This window comes from Pan paniscus, chromosome 7, assembly GCF_029289425.2.
Source record: "Pan paniscus chromosome 7, NHGRI_mPanPan1-v2.0_pri, whole genome shotgun sequence".
Classification (NCBI taxonomy): Eukaryota; Metazoa; Chordata; class Mammalia; order Primates; family Hominidae; genus Pan; species Pan paniscus.
This window is the reverse complement of record NC_073256.2, coordinates 78,678,327-78,691,481: the sequence shown is the minus strand read 5'-3', so window position 1 is coordinate 78,691,481 and position 13,155 is coordinate 78,678,327. Positions and strand designations below refer to the sequence as shown.

At 38.8% G+C, this 13,155-nt stretch overlaps 1 protein-coding gene across 2 annotated transcripts in view; it reads right to left on the bottom strand.

Annotated features, from left to right (window-relative positions):
- The window catches only part of NKAIN3 (sodium/potassium transporting ATPase interacting 3), a 739,500-nt gene that overhangs the window by 19,670 nt on the left and 706,675 nt on the right, over positions 1–13,155 (bottom strand). The window contains exon 6 of one of the 2 annotated variants that reach the window (XM_008956737.5): positions 11,273–11,343. The exons of the other annotated variant lie outside the window; for it this stretch is intronic. Coding sequence (XP_008954985.3) covers positions 11,273–11,343 — 71 coding nt within the window. The remainder of the gene's footprint in view (positions 1–11,272; positions 11,344–13,155) is intronic. 2 annotated transcript variants of the gene reach the window in all.

The window sequence follows — 13,155 nt, the reverse complement described above, 5'->3', positions numbered from 1 at the left end:
TGCTGTCTGACTGTAGCAATAAGAAAGTTAAAGACTTGGGCCTTCCTGCTTTTCAGATTAGGGCATGGTAATCGGGCATCATCATCAGAGTTCAGGATGATTTCCTGGGAGAGAAGTGCCAACCACACAGTAATTGTTGTGTGATATAGAGTAGTAGCTATTGCTTTTCTTAAGGGTAAAGATAACAGGGTTGTGTTGTGTGCGCAAACTATGAGATATTCACATAGCCTGTTCTTTCTACAGTATGCTGGGTAATTAAGTGCTCAAGATCATCCTGCTCTTGCTTTCATAACACCCAATCATTGACTTATGTTCCTTACACACATCCCATCCTGTGATGGCTACTTTTATGTGTCAGCATGGCCAGGCCATGGTGTCCAGATGTTTGGTAAAACTTCAGTTTACCTCTCGCTGTAAAGGTGTTTTTTAAAAATTTTTTATTTTGAAAAGTGATTAATTAACACGTAAATCTGTAGACTTTGAGTAAAGCAGATTGCCGTCTGTAATGTGGGTGGGCCTCATGCAGTCGGTATAAGGCCTTAAGAGAAAGGACTGAGGTCTCTTGAGTTAGAAGAAAGTCTGCCTCCAGACTGTCTTTGGACTTGAGCTGCATCTCTTCCTTGGGTCTCCAGTCTGCCAGCCCCCAGATGCACGCATGTGTGGGGAAACACACACACACACACACACACACACACACACTCTCTCTCTCTCTCTCTCTTTCTCTACTGGTTCTGTTTCTCTGGAGAACCCTGACTCATACAGATCCCCATCTCCAATCACTGTTGTCTCCACACTTTTGACAATGACTCTACTTATTCTATCCTAAGCTGTAAGCCTTTGGAATGTTAGGGCATCAGTTTCTGCATCTTTGCACAATGTCAACCTCAACACAGTACCTACTACATAGGTGATACTTCATAAACATCTGTTCAACACTTTTGCTCTCACAGTTTCTCTCCTATGAAAAGTCTTAGCTAATCCAAACCCTACTCACCTTTGAAGGTTGGCTGAAATTTCTTCTCTACTGTGAAGAAGACTTCCAGTTCTCCCTCAGCCATTTTGCTTTCTCATCCTGCTAAGAGCAACTCTCAGGCTATCAGCTCTTCCCCATGTCAGCTGGTGGCATCCAGGCCTCATGATTAATTACTTTACCCAGGCATGCAAGTTTTCTTCCTTCAACTAAATTATAAGCATCATTCCAACAGACTGCGTTTCACACTCACTTCATAACCACATCTAGCAACTTCTTTTCCTCTACTTCAGTTTGATGACTTTATGCCTTGGAGTGAACTCTTCAGTTATAATTTGGAATGGCTGAAAAATTTCCCAAAAGTTTTACTTTTTGGTTGCCACTCTTCTCGCTGTACAGCATGAAGAAAACGACTAAAAAAATACCCACCCAAGCGCCTAGAACTCATCTAGAGAACAACTCCCTCCTCCACGCCCCAGGAGTGGGAATCCTCCAGGCCTCTCCCTGTGCCCCATCACATTTCCTCTGCTCATCTATTCTCTACATTCTGAATCTCAATGTCTACCCTTTCTACTCCTTGGCATGTTAACAGGGATTTAAACTGAAAGAGAAAGGGATGGGATTATAATGGTGGATTTTATAGCTTTATGCAATCTTTATGTTAGAAGGAATTTTCAAGGTTTATTTATCCATCCGATACATGAATCCCTTCAAGAGTGAGGATAAGGCAACAGGAGAAGGTGTTTTTATTTGTTAGCAGTAGTGTCAGTGAGGGTTTGGGGGCACTTCTAGGTATCCATTACATTTATCTTTAACACCAGCTCTGCCTCTAGCTAATATTTTCTGCTTCTGGGTTTTAGCAACATGGATTGGTGAAGCAGTGAAACAGGCTGAGCCTGTTCTTATGATGTCAGGTAGGAATTCTGGAAGTGTTACTTCAGGAGCTGGGAAACATGTCTGTGGGGAGTTTTTGCAGAAGACAGTGAGGCAACTCTGAAAGAAGGCATTCAAAGGAAAACCTATTGGCAAACCTGTGTTAGGTTTTATTAACAGATTGACTTTTAAAAAATCAAACAGGGTTGGGCACAGTGGCTCATGCCTGTAACCTCAGCACTTTGGGAGGCTGAGGCTGGTGGATCACCCGAGGTCAGGAGTTTGAGAGCAGCCTGACCAAAATGGTGAAACCCCGTCTCTACTAAAAATACCAAAAATTAGCCAGGCGTGGTAGCAGGCACCTGTAATCCCAGCTACTAGGGAGGCTGAGGCAGGAGAATCCCTTGAACCTGGGAGGTGGACGTTGCAGTGAGCTGAGGTCATGCCATTGCACTCCAGCCTGGGCAACAAGAGCGAAACTCCATCTCAAAAAAAAAAAAATTCAGACACAAAGATAGACAGAATGGTATTATGAATCTCTACACATTCATCACTCAGCTTCAACTAAAATAAAAGTTATGCTATTAAAGTTTCGCCTATCAACTAGCACCCCCCACAGCCTTTTTTGGCTAGAGTATTTAAAATCAAATCTCAACTATTATATCCTTTCATTCATATCTCCATGCGTCTCTAACTCAGTGATTCTTAACCAGTCGACACTTGCCAGTATCTGGAGACAGTAATGGTTGTCACAGTTTGGTAGGGAATGGTGTTACTGGCATCTAGGCGGTACAGGCCAACAATGCTGTTAAATATCCCACAGTGGCACAGACCCACTGCAAAGAATTACCTTGTCCAAAGTCAAAAGTGTAGAGGTTGAAAGAACCTGCTCAATTGGTAAGAATTTCTTTTCTTCTTTTTACCTATTCATTAGCATACCTATCAAAATTGACAAAAATTTCTTAATATCATTTAATACCCAGCCCATAATCACTTGCTCCAATCATCTAGAAATATCTCATTACAATTGGTTTGTTGAAATTATGCCTTATATGTCTGGCAGCATCACTATGAAGTGCATATATTTATAATTTTCACTAATAACAAGGTAAATATAAAACTGATCAATTAAAAATCTTTCATAAGAATTCAAAGGACACAGAATTTTGTGAAATGTAGTATTTTTACTTAAGTGTCTTTTTTCTTTCTATTTCTACCCCCAGTCTATTATTTCATAAACCAGTTGATACATAAGTAGTTTCTTGGGGGATAATAGATTACTTACACATTTTCTATGTAGTAAACATGTATGTGCATGTGTGTGGGTGTGTATCCAACTATTTGTTGGAGTGATTCCTATCGTTGAGAACTGCCTGGGCCAAATTTATGCAAAAATCTACATTTTTTGGGTAAACTCCCCATGACTAGAGTAACTTGCCCCAGTATTTGAGAATTCTTCATTTCCTAAAGCTGTGCAAACATCAGATATCAATATTTGTAAGCATCGATAATGTAATTTATAATGAAATTTCTTTCTCATCTAGTAATGTTAACCATATCAAGATGAAGATCATATAGCCTTATAACTCATTTGTGCTATTCCATTTTCCTCTGTTCCTTTTGTTTTCACTTCCCTTGTAATGTGAGTCTGTTAGTACTGGTTTCTGAAGAGTTTATTTATGACTAAAGATGTTAACATTTTGTCAAGAATTGCAAATATGTTTTTTTCTCATCCATTTTATTGTGGTGTTTTATTTTTTGGTTATACAGAAGTTGTGTTTTGAAATATAATCTAGTTCTGTTTTAAAAAAAGTTTTAAAACCAAGCAAACCACATATACACAATGTGTTTGACTATTGTGTCTCCTTAAATCAATAACAGTTTCCCTTCTTTTCTTCTTCTTCTTTTTTTTTCATTTGCTTTATACTATTTCCCACATGCTAGATTTGGCTGATTGCTTCCTTGTGGTGAGATTTAACTATTCTTGTATTTCTATAGTATCAGTCCAAGGTCAGGCTTGACTTTATGGCAAGGCATTCTATAGGTGGTGCTGTGCACTTCTTATTGTAGCACATCTGTGGACATATAATGTCGCGTTGCCCCACTTTTTTTTTTTTTTTTGAGACAGAGTCTCACTCTGTCACCTAGGCTGGAGTGCAGTGGCACTATCTCGGCTCACTGAAACCTCTGCCTCTGGGTTCAAGTGGTTCTCCTGCCTCAGCCTTCCAAGTAGCTGGGACTACAGTCACGCACTATAACTCCTGGCTAATTTTTTTATTTTTTGGTGGAGACAAGGCTTCATCATGTTGCCCAGGCTGGTGTCGAACTCCTGACCTCAAGTGATCTGCCCGCCTCGGTCTCCCAGAGTGCTGGGATTACAGGCATGAGCCACCATGCCCGGCCTGGTTGTCCCACTTTTAATGATGCTATGATTGATCAGTGGGTCTGCATAGAATACTTCGATTTTGGGGATCCTTGAGATCATCTCCCTCTTTCTTTCTCTTTTTCTCTCTCTCTGTTTGCAGATGTTTGTAGATATGTTAGTAGTTACTTAAGGGTAACTGCCCTCAAGGCAGAATGGAATCAATTGTTTCTTCTGATAGAACTGTAAATGTTTCTTTTTCTATTGCTTTTCTAATCACTTCTGTGTGTGTGTGTGTGTGTGTGTGTGCTTTTTTCCTGTGTCTTGTGTAATCTTTCCTGTATATTGTTTCTTCCCAGAACTTATCATCATATGGGGATTATAAATTTTTTTGATGTCAATATTAAGTGAAAAATATGTGTATTTAACATAAAATTTGGTTTATATCATTGGCTTTAATTTTAAAATCAGAGGATACTTTCTCTTGGAAACAGGGCAAAATGACTTTTTTTATGTTGTTGATTTTTTTTTTCAGGGGTGGTGGTGGACTATATCTCCACATCACTGCATAAATCTATTTTCTTGCCATTGAAATCAATGGCAAATACCCAGCAAAGTTCTGAGAAAGTCAGGAATTGATATTCTCCCTGGAGGACACTGTTCAGATATGGGCTTTCTGATTTTGGAAAAAGGCTTTATGTGCTTCACAAGGAAGCATGAGAATCAGGCTCCACAAATTTTAGGGGCAGAGAGTGAAGTCACATGTCAAAGGAAATGATCTCTGTTTCCTTTGACATGTGACTGGCCACTGGTCACAGCAAACCCTCTTGCATGTTGCCAGTTGCACTCTTGGCATCATTCCGTCCTAACAAAAACAGAGGTGCACTAACTGGATACTACAGTGATAAGTCTGAACTGCATAAGCTATATAAACACAGCCATTTCACTGCTGCATAGTCAAATAAGTATATATCAGGATGTGTTCTTACAGTAGTCCATGACATGGTACAACTATTCTTATGATGCATCAAAAAGTTATTAATGTCAGTGACAAAGGGAAAGAGGTCCAAAGCTAGAGAAAGCAACGAGCCCTGAGTGCCACTGCATTGGTGCTAAGTAAGGCAGGCACACAAGGAAGCCCATCTCTCCTTCGGGACAACTAAGAAGGTGCTGAGTGCTTTACAGCTGCAGTGCTCTTGAGACAGCCCGGGAGAGTTAATGCCTCATGAAGTCCTTTCCATTTCCAGGGACTGATGGTAAGCCTCAGGGAACAGGGCTCCACCCTTAGTAGTGGGAACAGTGAGACAGCCACTGATAGGAGCGGATCACAGTCACCTTATAGTCACATGCCACAGGAGAGAGACAGCATGCAGAATTTGACATAGCTCAGTGCGCTCTCTATCTGGATAAATATAAGATGTGAAGGCTAATTAAGGACAAATGAAAACAGTATCAAGACAGAGTTATTCTATTCCTCTTTAGGTGCCTCCAGCTGCAGTTTACTAACACATGGCTGGTGATTGCTGGTTTTTAAAGCAAGGTTTGAAAGCACATTACTCCACCTTCCCAACTCCTACACACACACACACACACACACACACACACACACCCTGATTTGTCCTACTAGCTGGTACTTAATGTAGATGCTATAAATGCAAAATGGCCTGAAATCAACTTACATATAGGGGTACTAATGCAAAACAGCTGTTCTCAGGAAAGTGCAGAGAGAGGTGACCACCTCTGCATCTGTCCTACAGCCTGATCATCAGAGGTGGGTTTCCTGTGTACCTGGATTGTCAGAGACAGAAAGCAGGCAGTGAAAGTACCTGCAGAGCTGGCTGCAGGGCTACCCTGAAATAGGGATTGGCCTTGGCTGTCTTCTAGTACCTAGTTGCAATAGCAGCCACTCAATCAGCAGTGGCCACCTAGCATGTAGCAATTTTTGTGAAGAAAAATTAGCCTCCAGCAAAGGCAATCAGACAAGTTAAGATACCAAAGAAAAGTCAAGTTTTCCTTTGGAAGCCTTAGAAAAAGATTTGCTGAAAGTTATAGGGGAATCTCAGGTCAGCTTTTCTCATCAAGTCTTTCTTAACTGCAGTCATAGGCATCATCCTCATGGAAATTTCTAACATAATCAGATCTAGCTCTACCTTTGCTGTAGAAGTCAGTTCTGGAATTCCAGCTGCTGTCCTTTGATAAACTGCCTTGCTCTAATTATTTTTATGTGAAGAATTACTGCTACATGGAGCTTAATCTTCCCGGTACTCAGTTGCTAACCATTTGGATGGAAATACACTAGTCATGATTTTGACAAACTTCAGTTTAGTTGCTCACTATGTTGTTCTCTGAAATTCCATATCTCTTTGATAGCTGTATATGTTTATGCCATGCTATTTTTCTTCCTGAGGGGTAAATCTGCTTTTGTTAACCCTCTTCTCCTGGTGTTACTGCTGCCCCTACTGTAAGCTGATGTGTAGGTATCCTTTTCAGAGCCACTGCTGCTGACCACTGGGCTCTGGGTTCTGATGATAAGAGCAGTCTTTACTCTTTCCTTTCATTGGCGGTGCTGTCAGTGAGTGGGGGTGGTGATGGAGTAGATCCCGGTGGAGACTCCATGGCAGTTATGGTGAGACTTATACCTCCCTCGATGGCAGTTGTGGTAAGATATTGAAACCCAACACGGATTACTCCTGACCTGTGTATCACATGTCCCCAGGCCAGACCCAGATAACCACCACTGAAAGCATCTCGATAGCTTTAGGCATAATGGTGGAGCCATGGCTGCTGCAGGTCTCTTAGGGTCCTCACCGAGAGCTGTCAAGACACCTGCTCTGCTTAAGCCTCTGCTTCCTATCCGTTCACTCACTTTATACGAGAACTATGGCAAACATCAGATTAGGGAGTCATGAGCTTCAACTTTGTCTTCTGTAGAACGGCCAAGCAAATCAGCCTCCATGCTGGGGATACCCGTTTTCTTGTGCTGCTTTTTTTTCCCCTTAAAGACTTAATATTTTAAGAGCAGTTTTAGGTTCACAGCAAAATTGAGAGGAAGGTACAGAGATTTCCCAAATGCTCCCTGCCCCTGTTCCTGCCCTCACACAGCCTTTTCCATTATCAGCATTCCCTACCAGTGTGTTACATGTGTTACAATTGATGAATCTACACTGATATAGTCACTCGAAGCCTATCGTTTACATTAGGATTCACTCTTGGTGTTGTACATTCCATGGGTTTGGACAAATGTATGCTGAAATATGTCCATCATTCCAATGTCATACAGAGTAGTTCTACTGTTCTAAAAATCCTCTGTCTTTGCCTATTCATGTCTCCCCTCCCGCAACCCTTGATCTGTGTACTGTCTCCATAGTTTTGCCTTTCCCAAAAAGCCATATAATTGGAATTATATAGCATGTAGCCTTTTCAGTTTGACTTCCTTCATTTCATAACATGCATTTAATGCTCCTCCATGTCATTTCATGATGCCATAGCTCATTACTTTTTAGCATTAAATAATCCATGGTATGGATGTCCCAGAGTTCATCCATTCACCTACGGAGGACATCTTTGTTCTTTATCAAGTTTTGGTAATTATGAATAAAGCTGCTATAGGCCGGGCGCGGTGGCTCACGCCTGTAATCCCAACACTTTGGGAGGCCGAAGGGGGCAGATCACAAGGTCAGGAGATCGAGACCAACCTGGCTAACACGGTGAAACCCCGTCTCTACTAAAAATACAAAAAAATTAGCCAGGCGTGGTGGCGGGCGCCTATAGTCCCAGCTACTCAGGAGGCTGAGGCAGGAGAATGGCGTGAACCCAGGAGGCGGAGCTTGCAGTGAGCTGAGATAGTGCCACTGCACTCCCCACTGGGTGAAAGAGCAAGATTCCGTCTTAAAAAAAAAAAGGCTGCTATAAATATCGGTGTGTAAGTTTTTGTGTGAACAAAACTTTTTAGCTTCTTTGGGTAAATACCAAGGAGTTCGATTGCTAGATCTCATGGTAAAAGTATGCTTAGTTTTGTAAGAAACTGCCAAAGTATCTTCCAATATAGTTATATTTATTCTGCTTTTGATAAATTGTGTCATCTTTTCAAAGTAGCTCAATTGTTATTTCTCAGGGAAGCCTTTCCTCGCTAAGCGAGAGTTAACCATTCCCCCTCCCGCATAAAATTTCCTTGGGGATAAATATTGTTTTGCATCTACCCTTTCTATGTAGATCTCCCCTCCTAGATCATTGGCTGCTAAAGGTCAAATCTCAAGTATTATTTATCTTTATATCTCTAGCACTTAGGCTGTGCCTGTTGTGCACAGTGTAGGCAATCAATCAGTGATAGTAAAGTGAATTAAACTGATTGATGCAATCAGTGGGCTTTTTTAAGCTTGATATCATTACTTTAAAAAGAAAGAAACAAAACATGAGAGACCAAATCCATATGTGAACCACCTTACCCCTATCCCAACCCCACTTCCCGTATACACATTCACATACAATTTGACTGTGGACACTTGAAAGGTGCACTTTGTGGTTATGAGCAGTGACACACTCAAACATGAGAATTAAGGCTTCCTGTACAATTCTGCAGTATTACCTAGGAATGAGCTGTTGGCTGGAAACTCTGCATATGGAGTTCAAAGCTACCTGTTCACATACATGTACCTGGGAATATGCTAAGGATTCTTCTGATCCCCTTATTAAAGTGGCTTCCTCACAAAACCTGGCTTTCTACTTCATGGTGATAAAAGAGGCTTAATGAAAGTCAAAGCCAGCATTCATTCCCCTCTCTAACAATTTAGCACAGAAGGTTGGCTTTTTCTCCAAGCTGTTGCTGGGTAGTGATATGGCATCATTGGATTCAATGGAATTCAATATAACAGGCTTATTAAAAGAAATCAAGTAGATTGACAGAGGCAGACTGGATAAATGCTGAAATATTTGCATACTGGTGAAGAGTACAGATACTGACCTCTTAAATTGTTTCATGCACGATGATTTCAATTCAGTCTTAGTTTGATTTTTAGATTTTTGCTTCCTTCATGGTTGAAAGGCATTCCATATTCATCTGACATGATAATATGCATAATCTGTCAAAGCAGAAGCTTGTTCTATTGCTTTCTGTAGAGAATAGCTTGTAGTTTATGCTATATTCAGCTATCCACTGCTAGGTCAGCAGTGAACAGGGGTGCTGAGAAAACCCTTGGAGCAGACAGTGGAGTTGATCAAAGCCTTTTAGATGATCTTAAAAGTATGTTTTGGGTGTTTTTGATTCACAGAGATGGAAGTGACTTTAGAGAACATAAGTGGAAGTCGCTTGCCTCTGGGCCATGCCACAGAACACCCTTTTGAGGTACATAGGTACACGGGCGTCCAGTTTTTGCAAATCATTCAAGAAGAAAATTTCATTATCAACATTTATCAAATGGAGTTTTTAATAACTTTCCCTAATAGAAGGATCTCTCTTAAATTGCAGCATTTTTCATATTGCAATTTCTCTGCTGAGTTTTTTTTTTCAAAGTGGAGATGAAAGAAACCATTCATCATCCTCTTATCACATAACAAATATATGAAGACTCTTTAAGTCACCACTAGGCATTGTCTTAGTTCTTTTCTCACTCCCAATGCACTAATCATCTTGATTATTGTCACAATCCCTGACAAGTTCCCCATATCTACAAATATCAACTTTTGGAACATATCCTTTATGAGCACTTAGTGATATGAGTAATGAGGTGGTGACTGCTTGGTTCTGGAGTGTTATATAGGGTGAATGTTTTTTCCAAATTGGATTTGCTTTAAGAAACCAAAATTTATTTAAACATCTATCATGTGACAGGCACAGTGCTGATTTGTGTTTCCTGTGAGCTATGTTTACTTTAGATCATTCTGCCAGAATAAAGTTAATTCAACCTGGGGAGGTAGAGGAATCAGTGTAGCCTTCTCAGATCTTCAATCCTCACATATGCTGGGTGCGGGAGCTGCATATTTGGGTAAGAACCACTGTGGCAAAGAGGCAGCAGGTGAAACTTTTCATATGTGTTTATTATACAAGCGACTATTTTACATAATTTCTTCTATCGCCATCAAATTACAGAACACTGAGCTGAAAGAACAAAAGATCATCTGAGCAAGTCCATCATATCAGGTTGGGTGATGGTTTGCTACCCAGGAAAGATCTCAGCTCCACAACTTACTAATAGTGGGACTTTGAGAAAGTTGCCTAACCTCTATGAACCTCAGTTTTCTTATTTATAAAGTGGGAATATTAATTAGCACATTGCAGTGTTTTCATGAAGATTTAGTGAGATGATATATGCAAAGTGGTTAGTGTATGATAGCTATTATTAATTTATACAGTTTTATATGTGCTACTTGGAATTTTCTAGGAATGGAGTCACCCTATCTATTTCCATGTTTCCTAGTATTTTATTAATTAGGTGACTTAAGATTTCTTTCTTTTACTCAACTGAAATCTCACCAGTTTTAGGTGGTTTTGTTGTTGCTGACTTCCTTTCATGTCCTCTAAGAACATAGAAAACTTGTTCCTGAACTTGTTAGTCAAATGTTTGAGTACTGGGAAGAGTAATAGGCAGCTTTACATATATCATACACACATTATCCAATTTAATCTATTTCCCCCCTGTGAAACCAGAGTATGGTGATAGAACAAGTCTCAGAGACACTGAGGAAGGCACCTGGATGTCACATGGAGGACCTGGATTTACTGCAGGTCTTTCTCCCCTTTTTACTTTGCTGTGCTGCCCCAGGACACATATTCATTCTTTACTTCTGCAGATTAAATAATCTCATTAAAAAATTTAGTTACCAACTATTGATAAGGGGAATAAGACAGAACTATTGTTTTTGAAATATAAATCATGTCACCAGCTTCAAATCCTTTTTGGAATGAATAATAATAATGATGATGTTGGGTTACATGTGAAAGGTGTGTTTTAAATATGAGTGGAAAATTAAACCAATGATTAGTAGTAGTAGGTTCAAATTATTTCACTTTTGGTTAGTTTTGGCTGAGTTAGAAGGATTAATATTTTCCATATCATCACACCTTTACTTACTGGTTTAACAGGCTTTAACTCAACATGATCCTGGTAGTAGGAGTGTGTATCAAGTCCACCTATGAAATCAACTGAAAATATAACATAGGCCAATATGAATAAGTGTGTAAAAAATACACATAATACTAAATGTTTAAAATAGAATGCATAAGAGCAAAGTTAACAAAAATATCCGTTCACCATAAAATGAAAAAATGTTTAGTAAAAAGGACTACTAAAAATATTGTCAATGAGCCAAAAAGAGGAAATTTAAAAAATACAGAAATAATCTGGATTCATAGGGTCTGAAAAATAAGTTGTTATTGGTTTCAGTAAAAAATGAATTAATATTAAATAGCATGAGATTTCAAATAATGTGTTTGTCCTTAGGCATACAGACATGCCCTTTCTCCCTATATATCAAAAGATATACTGTCTCCTCTTGCTGCTAGAATCCTTTTTTTTCCTTAAGAATATGTATTGCATCATTAGAAAGGCATTTGAGAAGCCACACAATCTATCTCCAATGCCTTCTGTCCCCAAGCCACTCCCCAAAAATCGGCATCTGCCTTTTGCAAAGGTTTTGTTTCCTCCCTAATGGCAGAGTAACTGGCTGTCTGTATAGACTTCTCATTTTTGTAATATTCTTTCCAGTTTCTTCTGGTTTTGATCAAAGCCTCAATCTTTTCTTCTCCCAATTCTAATATACATGTATGATGTTTGTTTCTCCTGTTTCATAGTCCATTAAAGATACTAATTACTTTAAACCAAGCTTTGGTTGCATTATAGCACTCTAACACTAACAGGCATACAGGCATGTAGGAAAACTGAACTCTCAGGAGTGTGTGTGTGTGTGTGTGTGTGTGTAAATGCCAAGCAAGTTTGCTAAATGGAGGATATGTGTAGTATATTTTAGCCCAAATATTCTCCTAGATACTGTAATTTTGCCTCCATACAGGGTAGCATTTTTTTGGCAAAAATTTCATAAGACAAAACCCATAAATAGTATCTATTTATGATTCTTTTCACCAAATATAGACACTACAAAATTGTAAGCCTTCTCAAATCAACTTCTATTCCTTCTGGTGCAGAAAATACAGTTTTCCAATTAAAAACTGGGGCTCCATTCTAAAATGTCTTTTCTCAAGTCAAGATATCTCAAAGGGAAATTATAAAATTAAAAAATCAATTCTTGTGCAACATTTTGAGTTCTCATTTGTCTTCCTTTACTTTTGTGAGGAGATAGGTCAATGTTTTCTGTAACCTTTCAATTATTGCAATTTATGAAGAGTTTTGAAAGTTTTTTTGGAGGTGCTTTGGTTTGTTGAATAATCAATTTAAGTTTTTCAATTGATCTTGAATGTAACACAACTAAAATGTACAAGATTCATTTATAAAAATACTCACAGACATTGTAAGAAACTTAGGTTGATTTACAAAGCAGTTCTTCAAAGGTCGAAATAGTCAGAACTCAGATTGATGAAGGGAAGGGAAGAGAGAAAATGTATATTCTTTCATGATGAATTTCTTTTTGTTTTCAACATTAGCCTCATCACAAAAATATTCTATTTTATTTACTCTAAATGTGTGTGTGTATACATATATATATAAATTTTGAAAACACTTTGAATTTCTGTTTTCATTGGTAAAATAGTGTGGCTTTATTAGGATGCAGTTGTAAGTTTCCTGTGCACTTGAATTCCAAATACAGTTCTGCTTCATGTATTTTTTTAACTTAGTAAGAATATTTTTTGTTGTTTTTTTAACCCATATTTTGTACTTCACAAAAATTGTATTGTATTATTTCCACAAAATAAATATATTTATCTTTAATATTTACAACTTAATTAGATTATGACAGGATTTAAAATAATATCAGAGTTTTACCTTGGACAGAATGAACA